General features: G+C 36.8%; 1 protein-coding gene across 1 annotated transcript in view; it reads left to right on the top strand.

Annotated features, from left to right (window-relative positions):
• myo10l1 (myosin X, like 1) overlaps positions 1 to 17,470 on the top strand; it is a 148,093-nt gene that overhangs the window by 89,799 nt on the left and 40,824 nt on the right. Inside the window, exons 7-14 of the mRNA XM_087256688.1 lie at positions 7,179 to 7,366; positions 10,932 to 11,066; positions 12,353 to 12,477; positions 13,087 to 13,100; positions 13,318 to 13,402; positions 13,511 to 13,617; positions 13,727 to 13,856; positions 16,214 to 16,332. Of these exons, the coding sequence (XP_087112814.1) occupies positions 7,179 to 7,366; positions 10,932 to 11,066; positions 12,353 to 12,477; positions 13,087 to 13,100; positions 13,318 to 13,402; positions 13,511 to 13,617; positions 13,727 to 13,856; positions 16,214 to 16,332 (903 nt within the window). The remainder of the gene's footprint in view (positions 1 to 7,178; positions 7,367 to 10,931; positions 11,067 to 12,352; positions 12,478 to 13,086; positions 13,101 to 13,317; positions 13,403 to 13,510; positions 13,618 to 13,726; positions 13,857 to 16,213; positions 16,333 to 17,470) is intronic.

Raw genomic sequence — 17,470 nt, 5'->3', positions numbered from 1 at the left:
TTTTGACCAATCGATAAGCAGTTTAGGAAATATGTTCAACAACATCTGGCCATTGAGTGATGTGGATTTTGTCACATGTGTGCATTTTGGTTCTTTTCAACTGGTTCGGACCAGTGCAATCAGTGTGGTGTGAAAAGGACCCAAAGACGGCAGAAAATGCTACAGTGCACCATTTGTTGCCCTTGGTCCAGACCAAATGAACTGAACTACAAATGTTAAAGCACCCAAACACTATCTGCGAGGATAAAGAACGAGTCTCCTTCATTCGGCCTCTTTACTTTCTCTTTTTTTTCTTTACTTTTATCTCTTACTCTACTCTATCTACTTTTATCTCTTACTTTACTCTATCTACTTTTATCTCTTACTTTACTCTATCTACTTCGGTGGATAAGGAAACGGTGTTGTACGCACTCCACTGAAGACATCCATTACCCTACACATTTGATTTCGTTTGTAAGGTTTGTTTCAAAAGTATTTCTATGTTCAGTTCTAATTTCCAGCAAACGAATAAATGAACAATAATAATGAAGTGTGCTCAAAAAACTGAGCTCTAAACACGTCCTCTACTTTTGCCCCATATGGTGATTCATACGTCTCCAAAACCCAACAGGTGGACAAATCTAAACTTGTTTTTATTAAAACAAATTTAAATATGCATATAATAAATAATATTGCTAATAATAATAACATTATGCAAAAGCAAATTGTCATGAATTAACTTTAAAAAGTCATGGAGGCATGAAGAAGGCATAGAAGCTGCGGTATTTATATTTATGTATAAAATCATAATTTTTGTATCATTTTAATCCTTTATATTTTTCATTTATGTGGGTATATTTCACACATTGCATCAGTGTTTGTGCGCATGTAAGTGAATGAGAGAGATAAAGAGAGAAATCAAAGACTTGGCCCTCGGGACATGTGTAAATAAATGTGTCACTATCAGGGTCTTAGTGATGATGTTGCCAAAGAGAAGAGTCATGTGATCAGGTTTCAGGGACAGACAGCTGTACGCTCATTGGTCTAAACTGAGCCATACATCCCAGACTGCTAGTTTAGAGTTGTAGCCTGGAGGGACTGCTGTGACTCACTGTCTGCTTTATAGATCAAGCATTCAAACTTGGCCTTTGCTGAATGCACAGAATGAGTCTGTAATGCCAGTGGATATTTCATTGTAAGGGTTGACTGCGACAGAGAGAAGCATACTGAAAGTTTTCAGTATGATTATAGTTGTTGTTGGTTTTCAGAATATTTAATAATGGTACCTTCATAATATTTAATAATCTTAATTTTTTAATAATAATTAAGTAAATAAGTAATTATAAAATAAACTTGTTTGAAACAACAAACAACCACACATCAGCTGAATTCTTTATTAATAGGCCTGAATATATATCACATTGTTTGGTATTCATTCATTAATTTATTTTTATTTCGGCTTAGTCCCTTTATTTATCTGTGCTCGCCACAGCGGAATGAACCAGCCAACTTATCCAGCACATGTTTCACACAGCGGATGCCCTTCTAGCTGCAACCCATTACTGGGAAACAGCCAAACACTTCCATTCACACATACACTACGAATAAATTTAGCTTACCCAAGTCACCTATATCGCATGTCTTTGGACTTGTAGGGGGAAATCCACTCCAACACAGGGAGAACATGCAAACTCCACACAAAAATGCTTACTGACACAGCCGAGGCTCGAACCAGTGACCTTCTTGCTGTGAGGCGATTGTGCTACCCACTCTGCCACTGTGATGCCCCGTGTGGTATTCATACTGTTCTGATATAGGCAGTGGTAGCTTTTATTAAAGGGTTTAGTTCACCCCCTCCAAAAAAAGACTTCATCGTTTATTATCTGTTATGTGGTTTTAAACCTTTATGAGCTTCTTTCTTCTCTTCTACACAAAGGAAAATATTTTGAAAAATGCTGGTTGCTGGCACCTATCGGCTTCCATAGTATACAATGGAGGTCAATGGATGCCAGCAACCAACATTTTTCAAAATATCTTCAAAAGACAAAAAAAATATGATGATTACAGGATTATCTTTTTTTGGTTGAGCTATTCCTTTAAGTCAATGCTAATTGATTTATTCCTATTGACCTTATTGTATGTGACCTCATTCAAATCCTTTTGGTTTGAGACTTCCGTGTCATTCACTTCCATTAATTTTTAGATGTTAAAAACAGCTTGTTCTGCAGCTTGATCTTGCAACCTGATGTTTTCTTATCATAAGATTCTACTTTGCTTTATAGTCATGAATACACTTGTTTGCAGAGCAAACACAGTTGAAATCAGAAGTTTGCATACACTTTAAAAAAGGGAACATAACCATTTAAAAAAAATGTCTGATGGTAAATCATACTAAACGTTTACTATTTTAGGTCCGTTAAGATTACCTAAATCATTTACATTTGCTAAATGCCAGAATATTTTTTATTCATTTCTAGACGGTCAAAAGTTTTGTACATTTCCTTGGTATTTTTTTAGCTTTGCTTTTAAACTGCATAACTTTGGTGAAATGTTTTGGGTATCCTTCCACAAGCTTCTCACAATAGTTTGAAGGAATTTTGGCCCATTTGTCTTGACAGAATTGGTGTAACTGAGTCAGATTTGTTGGCTGTCTTGCTCCGACAAGCTTTTTCAACTCCGCCCACAAATTTTCTATTGGATTGAGATCAGGGCTTTGTGATGGCCACTCCAAAACATTCACTCTGTTGTCGTTAAAGCACATTTTAACTAATTTGTTAGTATGCTTAGGGTCATGGTCTGTTTGGAAAACCCATTTGTGGCCAAGTTTTAATTTCCTGGCTGGTGTCTTAAGATGTTGCTTCAGTATTTCTACATAATGTTCTTTCTTCATGATGCCATCTATGCTGTGAAGTGGACCAGTCCCTCCTGCAGCAAAACAGCCCCACAACATGATGCTGCTTGTAAGCTTTCCCCTTTGTCCTCCAAATGTAACACTGGTCATTATGGCCAAACAGTTCAATCCTAGTTTCATTAGAACCACAGGACATGACTCCAACAGTTATTCTTTTTCCCTGTGTAATTTAGCAAATTGTAACCTGTTTTTTTTTTTGTTGTTGTTGATTCTGGCTTGTTGATTTTTCCATGTTGTCACAAAAGGAAGCAGTGTGATTGAGGTTTTCCTTAAATATATTCTACAGTTGTGCCTCCAATTAAATCAAATGTTGTCAATTAGCCAATCAGAAACTTCCAAAACCCTGACACCATCATCTGAGGTTTTCCAGAGGCTTAATAATCCTGTTGTATGTAAACTTGACTTTCAAGTAAAGTTATAACAATTTCTCAAAACGCATCTCTCTCTCATTATTCTGCTATTAGGCACAACAGAAACAAATGTGATAATCTTAATTTACCTAAAAGAGAAAAAGTTTACATTAACATCTGACTTTTTTAATGATTATGTGCCTTTTTATACAGTGAATGTAAACTTCTGGTTTCAACTGTAGACATCTGTTTTCTGTCATTTACTATTCCTAGTTATTTCTTCAATAGGAAACTGAATCGAAGTTCTAAAACAATCGCAAAAACGAGCGCACTTCAACATCGCAGAATAAGGTCAATAGTTGTGGACATAACCTGCAATTTTTGTCATCAACACCCAAACACATCATCCAATCTAAACCTATTTCATATAATAGTCCAATAACCTGCTCTTACAAGTGAGATATCAGCTGTATTGTTGTTCATTCGTTCATTCATTAATTTTCTTTTCGGCTTAGTCCCTTTTGTATTGTTGTTCATCTCTGTAGATTTGTGCTGATACTGAAATGGCCAGCTTTATGAGAAACAGTTTGATAAATTGCTCTGGCTCATTCATGTAATACAGGAAATTATGTATGGGTGTTTATGTGATTAGCAAAGGTCGTTATAATGCATTTCATTAGTAAAGCTTGAATAACACTTCACTTAGCAGAGTGTGAAAATAACTATCATCTGAAATAATAAAAAAATGCTTGATTTGTCAGCTGTGTTGTTGATCTTGCTTTAGACTGCAGATTTGTGTCATGTTGTGTGCTCAGTGGAGTGAATGTGAAGGTGTGCTTTTATCCCATCATGGTAAATGGATACAGTGATTTACCTCTTCAGTGATGCATTGCTTTCCTTGCATCTGGAGTTGATGACTGATAGCAAGGTTATCTGATTTATTTGAGACAGTGAGACGCAACTAACCTGAATGAGAATGACTTTCCTCTCTAGCGCCCTCCTGTGGCTGTAGTGAAAAAATCAACTTTGACACACTTTTTTAGACTAGCAGCTAATATTCTCTAGCTGACAGTACAGCTGTTTTTTAAAGAAGAGCTAGAATCTACTTACAATAATTCAACAACATAATAATAAACTGGTCTCGTTAAGGATCTGAATTTTCTGTGTGTTGTCTTGCCAGCTGCTTTCCAAAAACTGAGTCCTTTAAATAATTTTCCCAATTAGAAAACAATTAATCAATGCTCTGAATGTCTCTCTCGCCTACTGTGAGGAATCTCCCAATTTCCAGTGTCAGAAATCAACATACATTAGATGTACTTGCCTCAAACTGTTAAATACTTTGCTCAGGGTACTTTTCATTGTACGTTTCAGATGACAAATCCGCCAGAGGGCGCTGCCTACTGTTTTGTGAATCTAAAACACGTTACTTGTTATACATTTAGTTGTACATTTTAGATACATGTCCTTTTTGTACACGTCCATAAAAAAGGCAGGGCTTCTTGTACAGATCACCGAGTGAACCTTAACCCAAACAAATGAGAAAAGTCCACTGTGACAATGTAGTTGTACTTGCTTTTATCTCTTTATTGAAACAGTGGGTTCACTGGACTTGAACCAGAGTAGTGTTCCGTGTCACAAGTACAACAGCGTCCAAAGCGGGCTACTGTGGAAACTAACCACACCAAAAAAAATTCTTTATGTAAAGAGATGTAGGTCAGGGATTCTCAACCGGTGGGCCTCAGTGGTCCTGCAGGTGTTCCACAAGATTAAAATTAACTTAAATAGTATACTATAATTATTTAATTCCATTAATAAATGTCATATTAAAATGATCAAAGGAATGGCATTTCCAGTTTTCTGTGATTGAATAAGCTAATTCGGACTTGGTGCAAAAAAGCTTCACTGTTAAATACAGACATGAGGCCTAAATTTCCAACCGCCAAACAGGACTACGTTGATTCCACTAGTCCGTTGATTCACAAACTATGCGTGTTCTCTTTGTGTGAACACTTTAAAATGTCCGCATAGTTAACGTCCTGCGAGTGTTTTATAACAGACGCACGCCCGTACGGTGTTTCAGTGAACAGCTGTTCACTGTTCCTGTCAGCGAACTCCAATAATGTCCAGCTACAAACCAAACCGCCTTCAGATCGATGTGTTTCAACAGATTTAGAGTGTTTTTGCAGTGTTTTTAATTTATTTTAATGGAAAAGAATAGTAGATCAATAGATGAATAGTAGTTAGTGTAATTCAAAGCAGCAGCTGGGTTTTTTTTTTGCCATCTCCTGTAGTCCTGTCAGGCTAATTTATTAATGAAAAGGCCAAAATGCAGTTGTTATTTTTTTTACTAATATCATATATATAATATCTGTTTTTATATTTTACATTATTTTACATTATTTTACATTATATATATATATATATTGTTAGTTTTTTTTATAAAATGATGTAGAAAAATAAAAGAATAATAGAAGGCAAAAGAAATGTGTATGTGTAGGTGATTACAAATAATAGACATGTTTATTTGTTTTTTGTGCAAAGAACAGATAGGAAATAATAATTGGTCGATAATACAGTGCATCCGGAAAGTATTCATAAAGCTACTTTTTCCAAATTTATTATGTTACAACCTTATTCCAAAAATTTCTGTAGCTCTGAATGTTCCAGTGAGCACAGTGGCCTCCATCATTCGTAAGTGGAAGATGTTTGGAACCACCAAGACTCCTCCTAAAACTGGCCGGCCATCTAAGCTGAGTGATCGGGCGAGAAGGGCCTTAGTCAGGGAGGTTGTCAATTACCCTATGGTCACTCTGTCTGAGCTCCAGCCTTCTTCTGTGGAGAGAGGAGAACCTTACAGAAGGACAACCATCTGTTCAGCAATGTATGGTAGAGTGGCCAGACAGAAGCCGCTCCCCGCCTGGAATTTGCCAAAAGGCATCTAAAGGACTCTCAGACCATAAGAAACAAAATTCTCTGGTCTGATGAGACTAAAATTGAACTCTTTGGAGCAAATTCCAGGCATTACATTTGGAGAAAACCAGGCACCGCTCATCACCAGGCTAATACCATCCCTATAGTGAAGCATTGTGGAGGCAGCATCATACTGTGGGGATGTTTTTCAGCAGCAGGAACTGGAACTAGTCAGGATGTACTGAAAGATAAATGCAGCAATCTACAGAGACATCCTGAATGAAAATCTGCTTCAGAGTGCTCTTGACCTCAGACTTCCAAACTGCTCCTTTGAAGTGATTCAAGCACACTCGAGCTACTTTCCTTTAAATATAGTTGTAAACATTGCGCTGCTCATTTAAACATTAGAAATGCTAAAATTGGCAAATGTTGCCTCTCAGTCCAGATGGAACTGTGGTCTGTTAACTGGTGACTCTTGCAGTTGAACCTAGCAGTGTGATGATGAATACATCCTGTTCATGAGTTGTTTTTATTATAAGGCTTGTAATAGATTTGGTTTTAATTCCATTTCTCCTGGTATAGTGTTTATATTGTTGCATTTAGTAGTGCATTTCCAGGAAATCCCAATTTAATCTCATCACTATGCTGTTGCTAAGATCCGTAAATCATATTACTGCAGGTGGCAACGGGTGAGCATGGCTGTTGTTAGCCTCAATCTATGAGAATTACAATCACACACACCCACCCATGAGCATATTATAAAGACCAGCACGCAGTAATGCATTCAATGGTAAATGAGATGGATTTATGTTGTCACACATACAATCCTCTCATGGCCCACTGACCCTGACGCATGTGTATGACCTGATCACATCCTGGTTATTGAAGTTCCCTTTGAAATTTCCCCATTATCTGTAGGTGTGAATTAAAATGTGTGCTGATTGTAAGTGTGTGCATTTGTTTCAGTGTTCTGGCTTTGTTCTACTCAGCACAATTTAACTTACTGCTTCTTTTCCATTGTCTTTCAGACTAATATAGGTTCTATCCTGGCAGCTGTGAATCCCTATAAGCAGATCAAAGGGCTGTATGATCTCTCGGCAGTGGAGCTGTACAGTCAGCATCATCTGGGCGAGTTGCCGCCACACATCTTTGCTATCGCCAATGAGTGTTACCGCTGCTTATGGAAGAGACATGATAGCCAGTGTGTGCTGATCAGGTAATATAAGTCATACAAAAACTTTCTTGTTTTGGATGTGCTTTGTAAAGTATGACTTTATCTTCATATTTTATGAAAATAAGAGTCAGTAAGTAGCTGAATGATAACAATACAGATAAATATAACCATTGCGTTGAAAGATTTTACTTGATAAAAGTTTTTTCCTCATGAAAGTGTTCCAGACACATTTTATTTACACTGTAAAACCCAAGAAGTTCAGGTAACTCGAGCCATTTGAGGAAACCGATTGCAACAAGCCATTTAAGTTAAAAAATTAATCCTGATGAGTAGTGTGAACTTAATCCATTTGAGTAAACAACGCAATTTGAGCACAGTAAAACCCAATAAATGAAGAGAACTCAAACCAACTGAGTACTGTAAAACCCAACAAGTTAAGACAACTCAAACCATTTGAGGAAACCGATTGCTACAAACCATTTGAGTAACAAGCTAATCTATATAAGTACTGTGAACTTATTCCATTTAAGTTGAAGTAATAAGGTATTTAATTAACTCATTACCTTCAACACTGAGTTCAAAACTCTTTTCAAATGAGTAAAATTAACTTTCAGTCAATTTTGAGTTGATTACACTCATTTCATCTGATAAAGTTGACTGCTGGGTGTCCGCAGGGTCTTAAAAAGTCGTAAAATATCTTCAATTTCAAAAACAAAATTATAGGCCTTAAAAATTTTTAATTATCTGAAATATTGTCTTGTAGGTCTTAAATCACTTTAAACAGGTCTTAATTTTACTTTGTTTATTGTAAAGCTACCCAATCGATCCATCACCAAAAATACATCTCATTCATTCATTCATTTTCTTTTCAGCTTAGTGCCTTTAATAATCAGGGGTCGCCACAGCAGAATGAACCGCCAACTCATCCAGCATATGTTTTACTCAGCGAATGCCCTTCCAGCTGCAACCCATCTCTGGGAAACATCCATACACTCATTCACACTCATACACTACGGACAATTTAGCCTACCCAATTCACCTGTACCACATGTCTTTGGACTGTGGGGGAAACCTGAGCACCCAGAGGAAACCCACGCGAATGCAGGGAGAACATGCTAACTCCAAACAGAAACGTCAACTTACCCAGCTGAGGCTCGAACCAGGGACCTTCTTGCTGTGAGGCGACAGCACTACCCACTGCACCACTGCATCGCCCGAAAATACCTCTCAGTTAAACATTTATCAAAACTCTATTTATAACTAATGTTATTTTATTTATTGTTTATTTGACATCACAATTACACTGGCAATCCAAATGCATTTGTTTAAGTGTTTTAGCAGACTTACTATTTCTCAGCACCTGTCCAAGTGAGGCTTGATAAAAAATGAAAATGAAGTTAATACATATACACAACATTATCATTCTTTACATTAAAATGCTGTAAGACAAACTCGAGAGCTTTTTTTAAGCTTAATTTGCATGTGTACCACCAGGGTCTGCTTGATTTGGGACATTATCTAAAATATGTGACCAAAAAATTACCAATAAGAATTTGTTTCTTGATGGAGCAAGTAAATATTTTTTTTTTGTGCTTGGTCATTTAGAAAATCCTTAGCGTTTAACCCTATATAAGTATGAAATTTCATTCTTGATGGTCTGAAAAGTGTCTTAAAGTCTTAAATTTGACTTTGTGAAACCTGCTGAAACCCTGGTATTAAAGTTTTAGTATAATATTAACTTGTAAACTGTAAAAAAAAACAATTAGTTGACTTTACTTACAACTGTAAGCAAACCCCTTACTTTAAAAGTTATTAGTTGATTTTATTTTTTTAAAAGTTTGTAAACGTGTTGCTTGAAAAGGTTTGAGTAAATAAACAATGTGCATAATCATAAAAATGCAAATAATTCAACTCAATAGTGCACTCACCACACACTACGTATAGGGTATATGCAGAAGTATGCGGAAGGACTTTTAATTTGTCAGTAACCTGGGTTAAGTGCTTCCTTTGAACTGTATGCCATTACAAAATCAGTGCGTTTAAGGTCTGTTTTCTTTAAAAATCTGCAATAATGGAGCTTTTGCGCTAGCCTGTTGATCCTGAGGGACACAGCTTTATACCTTGTTTTACGCTTGAGCAACTAAATGAATCCAAAAGTTTATGTAACGGATTGTATTTTAATTACATTACAAAATTGATGGAACTGTATAAAATGGAAAGAAGTCACATGAACTGTTCACCGGAAGTTTATCAGTATGGGAAGTATGTGGCTAGATTTTCCAACATTACAAGCCACTCGCCATTTTTACTAGCCACAATTTCATTATTGGGAAAATATATTTTATACACATAAATATGACTTTGACATGCTAAAATTACTTGATTTAAATTTTGTGTTATCGCCACATGCCTCCTCATTCAGTTCACTTTTTGTGTGTTGTGTATGAGCTTGCTCAATCAGGGTTCAACGCTAAGGATTTTTTCTACTGGCCCGATCGGGCCAGTGGTTCTGATTTTTACTTGCCCTGCCAAAATTTTCACTGGCCCCACCAAAAAAAAAAAAAAGAAGTTAATAGCTATTTGTGTGTGTGTGTGTGTGTGTGTGTATACACATACACAAACACACAGTTAATTTCAGAATTATTAGCCCCCCTGAATTATTAGACCCCCTGTTTATTTTTTCCCCATTTTCTGTTTAACGGAGAGCAGATTTCTTCAACACATTTCAATCATAATAATTTAATAACTCATCTCTAATACCTGATTTATTTTATCTTTGCCATGATGACAGTAAATAATATTAGACTAGATATTCTTCAAGACACTTCTAAACAGTCGCACACATCACCTTAGCTGTAAGCACGAGTGATCATCCTCTCATTCGGTATTCACCTGCCTTCTATTGCTTGCGCGAACACAATTATTTTTGGCAGTCGTGTTGCTTCTCAGTTCTAAGATCGCCTTTGCATGCATATTGGACCATCCTTATTGTCGAACCCTGCTTTTAAGAATTATTATCCTGGAAAATTATTTTCAACCAGCCAAAGTGGCTAGTGGAAGTGTCTGTCTTACTCGCCACCACTGAAATCTACCGTCATTTGGCAGTTTGGCAGGTGTTTATGTCAAGCCTTGATCATTACTATAAATAACTTCAAGATAATAAAACTAGTTCAGAGAACCATGAAATTATATTAGTGTTTTTACTGACTACAATTTTGGTCCAATGACAACAACAATGGAATCCAGTATAAATACATAAATCATTAATTCGCCTTTGTGTTCTCTGTTCTACTGCATTAAACACTTCTTACTAGAATAGTTTAGTGGTGTTTTGTGTCACTTGCATCTTGTTTTGAAGCTTATAAACACTGTGAGTCAGGTTTGAAATGTTTTTAGTCTCCCTTATTGACTGAGAACTAATGACTATCCATTGTTAGAGTTCACTAATCTCATTTGTGTTAAACCTGAAGGCTGAGTTTGCGCGGTTGTGGCCTATATACCCATGCCACAAGCTGCTATCAGATTTCACAGCATTGCAAATACAATCAGGGCAGCACAAATGTCTGTGAAGGTCATACATGATTGTGTGTATGCGTGTGTTTAACAGTGGAGAAAGTGGCGCTGGGAAAACAGAAAGCACCAAACTACTGCTGCAGTTCTTATCTGTCATGAGCCAAAACTCTGCGGGGACACCACCAACCGAGAAGAGCACGCGTGTGGAGCAGGCTATCGTCCAGAGCAGGTAAAACACGTGGAGTTTACCCCAAAAAAATGGTATTTTACTATTCATTTTCTCAAACTCAATTGTTTTAAAATCTTTATGAGTTTTTTTATGTTAAAAAACATGGCCTCTTTATATTTAGTGGCCTTAACTAATATGTACTTGCACCGAAATTAATAATTTGTTACAATGTACTTAATCTGTAAATGCATGTTTTACATTGTACTTATGATTAAATATCTGATTGTAATTACATCTGTAATTAATTTATGTTAGTAGATTCATAATTACCCTGTTGACCATCCTTTAACCCACTCTTAAACCTACCCATACCACCAAACCTGTCCCTAACCCTACCCGTATCCCACCTCAAGAGCACCAAAAGTGTTCTGCAATGCATTATGAACACAGTAAGTACATTGCAGCTATTTTTTGATGCAAGTACATGGTAGTTAAGACCACTTAGTATAAAGTGGTACCAAGACATTAGAGCCATTGACTTCAATCGAAAGAGAAAATATGCTATGGAAGTTAGTGGCTACCAGCTTGTAACATTCTTCAAGATATCTTCATTTGTCTTTAACAGAAGAAACAAACTCAAATAAGTGTGTAAATGATGACTATCACCAGTATCCCTTTAACACACACAGCCTAAGCACTTTTATATAGTATGCACATGTAGCCCCACCAGTCCTACACCACCCAACCCACTCTGAACTGGGATCGAACTAGCGACTTTCTGCATGGTAGTCAGTTGCTCTAACAAGGAGGCTAAAGACTATGGCCCCTAGCGTCTGTCGCTGGAGCTCCTTTAGAGGCCAGAGGAGTGAGGTTTACCTGCACAGCACTTCACTAAACCTCACTCCCATCCGGGTCACGGCACCAATGTAATTAGTCTTTTGCATCTCTTCTGCATCGTGTAAATAAATAACGACCTTTATAAATCTCTCAGTGAATTATTGTCTGTGAAAAACATTCAGAAAATAAATGAGCACAGAAACATACAACCAGACCTCGTGCACAGGCTTCTTCTACATACACAATAACATATATATATATATATATATATATATATATATATATATATATATATATATATATATATATATATATATATATATATATATATATATATATATATATATATATTTAATGTAACAGATGGGGCCCTCTTCATGTAAAACAATAAGTAACTGTTAACCCCTTCTTTCCCAATAGTATTTCAATGTGTGCAAGTACAGAGATACAAAATAAGCGCAGTATGCATACACAAATGCACAACCTTTACATTATTCATTCTTTTGCAGCCCCATCATGGAAGCCTTTGGAAATGCCAAAACAGTTTACAACAACAACTCCAGTCGCTTTGGGAAATTCATTCAGCTTCATTTCTCTCAAAGCGGGAACATTCAGGGAGGATGCATCGTTGACTGTATCCTTTCATATCTGTACATTTGCAGTCATGCATTATTTTGGAATTTTTAGTTAAAAAAAAAATACAGAAGTCAGAATTATTAGCCCCTCTTTGAATTTTTTTTCTTTTTAAAATTTTTACCTAATTATGTTTAAGAGAGCAAGGAAATTTTCACAGCATGTCTGATAATATTTTTTCTTCTGGCGAAGGTCTTATTTGTTTTATTTTGTTTTTATTTCGTATTTTGTAAACACTTTTTTAAGGACAATTTTATTCGCCCCTTAAATTTTTTCCCCTATACAGAACAAACCATCGTTATACAATAACTTGCCTAATTATCCTAACCTGCCTAGTTAACCTAATTAACCTTGTTAAGCCTTTAAATGTCACCTTAAGCTGTATAGAAGTGTATTGAAAAAGATCTAGTCAAATATTATTTACTGTCATCAAGGCAAAGATAAAATATACCAGTTATTAGAAATGAGTTATGAAACTATTATGCTTAGGATTGTGTTGAAAAAAATCTTCTCTGTTAAACATAAAATGGGGAAAAAATAAAAAGGGGGTCTAATAATCCAGCTCATCTGTTTCATGTGTCTGCATTTCCCTTAATTTTTGCCCCTGCAGATTTACTTGAAAAGGTATATCTTGCTGTCTGACTCACGTCTAACTACCAGAAACCAATATTCTGTGCTAAAGTGCTAAGAGCATAAATCCTACTGTTGTTCTGATAATACAGTTTGGCACTGGATATATTGTAAAAGGCAGAATCACTCCACCATTTTGTAGAGAAAGTGTCTTTATGCCAAAGTGAGATTTTCGCCCACTCAGCATCTGTGATCTGGTCTCTTCTTCCAGAATCGAGTGGTAAGGCAGAATCCAGGAGAGAGGAACTACCATATATTTTATGCTTTGCTGGCTGGGGCTAGTAAAAGCGAAAAGGGTGAATGAATAAACAGTGCAAATAAATACACACAGTGCTGATTTATCAAATAAAAACACAAAGCCATTTTGAAGGACTGAATGATAAGATATGTCTCTGTGGTTTTAGAAACATATTTTCTGGAAGACTCCCCGGAGTTATTTCATTACTTGAGTCAGTCAGGATGTGTGAAGGACCGCAGTCTCGATGACAAGAAGCTTTTTGATGATGTCATGGTAATCTACAAAAAAAACTGGAATAGATTATTGTTTACATGATCATAAACAACCTAATGTAAACACTGCTGCATGTCCATTCATTCCCTGTTTCTGTTTTTGCCTGCAGGAGGCTCTGAAGGTGATGGAGTTCACGGAGGAAGAAATCAGAGATATGTTTAAATTGCTCTCTGGAGTCCTACAGCTTGGCAATGTGGAGTTCATGACAGCAGGGGGCGCACAGATCACCACCAAACAGGGTGAGAAGTGGTGTTCCTTTTTTGAAGGGATAGTTCACCCCAAAAATGATTTATTTCAGACTTTTTTTGAATTTCTTTTTTCTGCTGAACCAAAAAGAGGTTATAATTAAGAATGAACTGTAAGCCATTGACATCCATAGTAGGAAAAAAGTCAATGGTACCAGTTATCTACATTTTTCAAAATACCTTCTTTTGTGCTCAACTGAATAAAGCAATCCAGGCTCATTGTAAATGCGGGCCCCAGGTTACGTTTTGCGAATCGCAAAGTAAGTTGCTCCAGTGACGTTTTCTCACAGCTTGTGTTGAAATCCAAAGGCCAATGTCTACATTTTAGTGAATCTCAAAAAGAATACTGGGCTACAATTTCTCATTTGTGTTTTCGAAAGCAAATGAGAAGTGAAAACTGCCTGGCACTTGTGTGGTTGCACCACAATTTCACATTGCTTTTTTACCTGGTTTCTGGAACCATTCTTCACTGGACTCAAACCGGGTCCACTCCTCATCCCAAGTTCGACATCGTACAAGGTGAGCTACCGAGCAAACTGACCGCATCGGAGAAGTCGTCCATATTGAGATAAGAAGGCAAGATATCACAGATGCATTTAAGTTATTTTGTCTTATTTATTCAGTGCTCCTTGAAGAACCATGCAAAACAACCCTTTATTCATCAATAAAAAAGGAACAAAAGTTGTTGGTGCAATATGGATCTCATGGTTTCCGCTACATTTATTCTTCCATGGTGGGGCGCCACGCCAAAATTCATCCCGCCACAGCTACATTACAGCTTCCCATTAAAAACATTTTATTTTTTTAATAGCAGGTAATAATCGCACCAAAATGTATTAAAGGGTAAGTGAATTATAATAGCGCACTTTTTTGTAACCGCAGTAGTGCTGTGCGTTATTTGTTTACCCTTTAAGGTGACGTGCTGACTGACTGGCTGACAGATGCATGAGGCCAGCAAACATGACGTATAGCCGTTTCACTTTACTTCAGGACGCATTAATGCTACTCTAGGTCTATTGGAGTTTGAGAGCGCACAAGAAGATCTGCGCACTCTTGAAGCGGCTTATTTGAGGGCGTGCAAGAAGTTTAGTGCACGAGCAGAGGAAATTGGCGTGCAAGCACAGAGATTTGCATGCTCGTAGGCTATTACATAAATCCGATGTCAACTTCTAATATTGCGCTCACAACATTTGGCATTGAAATAACACCACAGGTAGTTGGTAGATCTGTGTAAAAATCTGGAAAAAATCCTAGAGAAAACACTGGATCTGTAGCGTTTATTTTACCCAGAATCTACAGGTAAACATATACTGAAGCACGTTTTTGTGCCCTGAGCACATATTTCCAAGTCTGTGCTGGATTATAGAAGCTTAATCAGGTTTGGAACAGGTGGAGGATGAGTAAAAGATAACTGTTTTTAAATTTTTTTTGGGTGAACTATCCCTAATATCCCTATATTAATGCTGTAACACGCAAATTATCTCAAAAGACTAGCAGCAATAAGAGCTGACTTTTTTGGCAGCTCACATTTGATCCAAAAATGTTTTGTGCTTTATGACATCACTGAGACTACAACTAGCATGTACTTTCTCACCTCAGAAACAAACAAACAAAAAATAAAACATAGAATTACAGATTTACAAATCATCTAAAAATCTGAACTTGTTTACCATCTTAAATATGAAACAAGCATAGTGACATATAAAGCCGCCTGTCACATAAAATCCAATTTGTCGACTCCAAAGCAGATTTACAGAGCATCTACAACTACAATTATATGCATGTTTGAACATTTTATATCTGTAATAGACTTCGATTACATTTTTAAATTAAAATAGTAACTTTTAGAGTGACCACAATATCACCCTTTCAAGATGGGAATATATGGACAGCATAGTGTCAATGTATTTTTATGCACTGCTTTGCTAAGCTGTACATCAAATCAAAGTGGTGAAGTGAAATGAGAATAAGCCATAGTTAATGTCATTTAAGTCAAATAGCATTCATGTTAGTTAATGTTAACTCACTGTACTGCGCATTAAACAATGTTAACAAGCACAACTTTGAATTTTATTAATGCAATAATAAATGTTGAACTATGATTAATAAATGCTTTACAAGATTATTCATAAGTAATGTTAGGAAATACATGAACTAATAGAACATTATTCTGAAGTGCCAAAAGGTTTATGTTGTCTGGCTAGTGTCAAGAATGCAGAACACAATGCATCTAAACATTAGCCAATAGCCAAGAAGCTGCAGGGTGTTTGCTTCATGTGTCAGAGCTTAATCTTATAGATAGACATTGCTTATATGTGTTAGTTAGTAATAATGATCTCTGTTTCCTACAGTTGTCACTAATGTAAGTGAGCTCCTGGGCCTGGACTGTTTTCAGTTGTCTGAGGTTCTGACCCAGCGATCCATGATCCTTAGGGGAGAAGAGATCTGCTCTCCGCTTACAGTGGAACAGGTACAATCACTTTACACATTTTCTCATTATGATGAATAATGATGAATAAAAAGACTTGTATTTTTTAGCTCTTATCCTGTGTTTAAAAAGAAGTCTTATAGGCATCAAACAGATGTCAAAATTACAGTTGAAACCAGAAGTTTACATTCACTGTAGAAAAAGGCACATAACCATTAAAAAAAGTCAGATGTTAATGTGACTTAACTTTTTCTCTTTTAGGTAAGTTAAGATTATCACATTTGTTTCTGTTATGCCTAATAGCAGAATAATAAGAGAGATGTGTTTTGAGAAATTGTTATAACTTTCCTTGAAAGTCAAGTTTACATACAATAGGATTATTCATTCATTCATTCATTTTCTTTTCGGCTTAGTCCCATTATTAATCCGGGGTCGCCACAGCGGAATGAACCGCCAACTTATCCAGCTAGTTTTTACGCAGCGGATGCCTTTTCAGCCAAAACCCATCTCTGGGGAACATCCACACACACATTCACACACACACTCATACACTACGGACAATTTAGCCTACCCAATTCACCTTTACTGCATGTCTTTGGACTGTGGGGGAAACCGGAGCACCCGGAGGAAACCCATGCGAACGCAGGGAGAACATGCAAACTCCACACAGAAACGCCAACTGAGCCGAGGCTTGAACCAGCGACCCAGTGAGGCGACAGCACTACCTACTGCGCCACTGCTTCGCCTTAAAATAGGATTATAAAGCCTCTGAAAAAGCTCAGATGAGGGTGTCAAAGTTTTGGAAGTTTCTGATTGGCTAATTGACAACATTTGATTTAACTGGAGGCACAACTGTAGAATAGTATTTAAGGAAAACCTTAAACACACTGCTTCCTTTTGTGACAACATGGGAAAATCAACAAGCCAGAATCAACAAAAAAAGCCAGATTACAGTTTGCTAAATTACACTGGGAAACAGAATCATTTTTGAAGACATGTCCTGTGGTCTGATGGAACTAAGATTGAACTGTTTGGCCAAAGGGGAAAGCTTACAAGCCTAGGAACACCAACCCAACTGTGAAGTATGGGGGCGGCAGCATTATGTTGTGGGGCTGTTTTGCTGCAGGAGGGACTGGTCCACTTCTCAGCATAGATGGCATCATGAAGAAAGAACATTATG

The sequence above is a fragment of the Danio rerio genome, chromosome 6 (assembly GCF_052040795.2).
Source record: "Danio rerio strain M-AB ecotype USA chromosome 6, GRCz13ab, whole genome shotgun sequence".
In the NCBI taxonomy this organism is placed as follows: Eukaryota; Metazoa; Chordata; class Actinopteri; order Cypriniformes; family Danionidae; genus Danio; species Danio rerio.
Note: the sequence above shows the minus strand (reverse complement) of the source record. Positions and strands in the feature narration are given on the sequence as shown.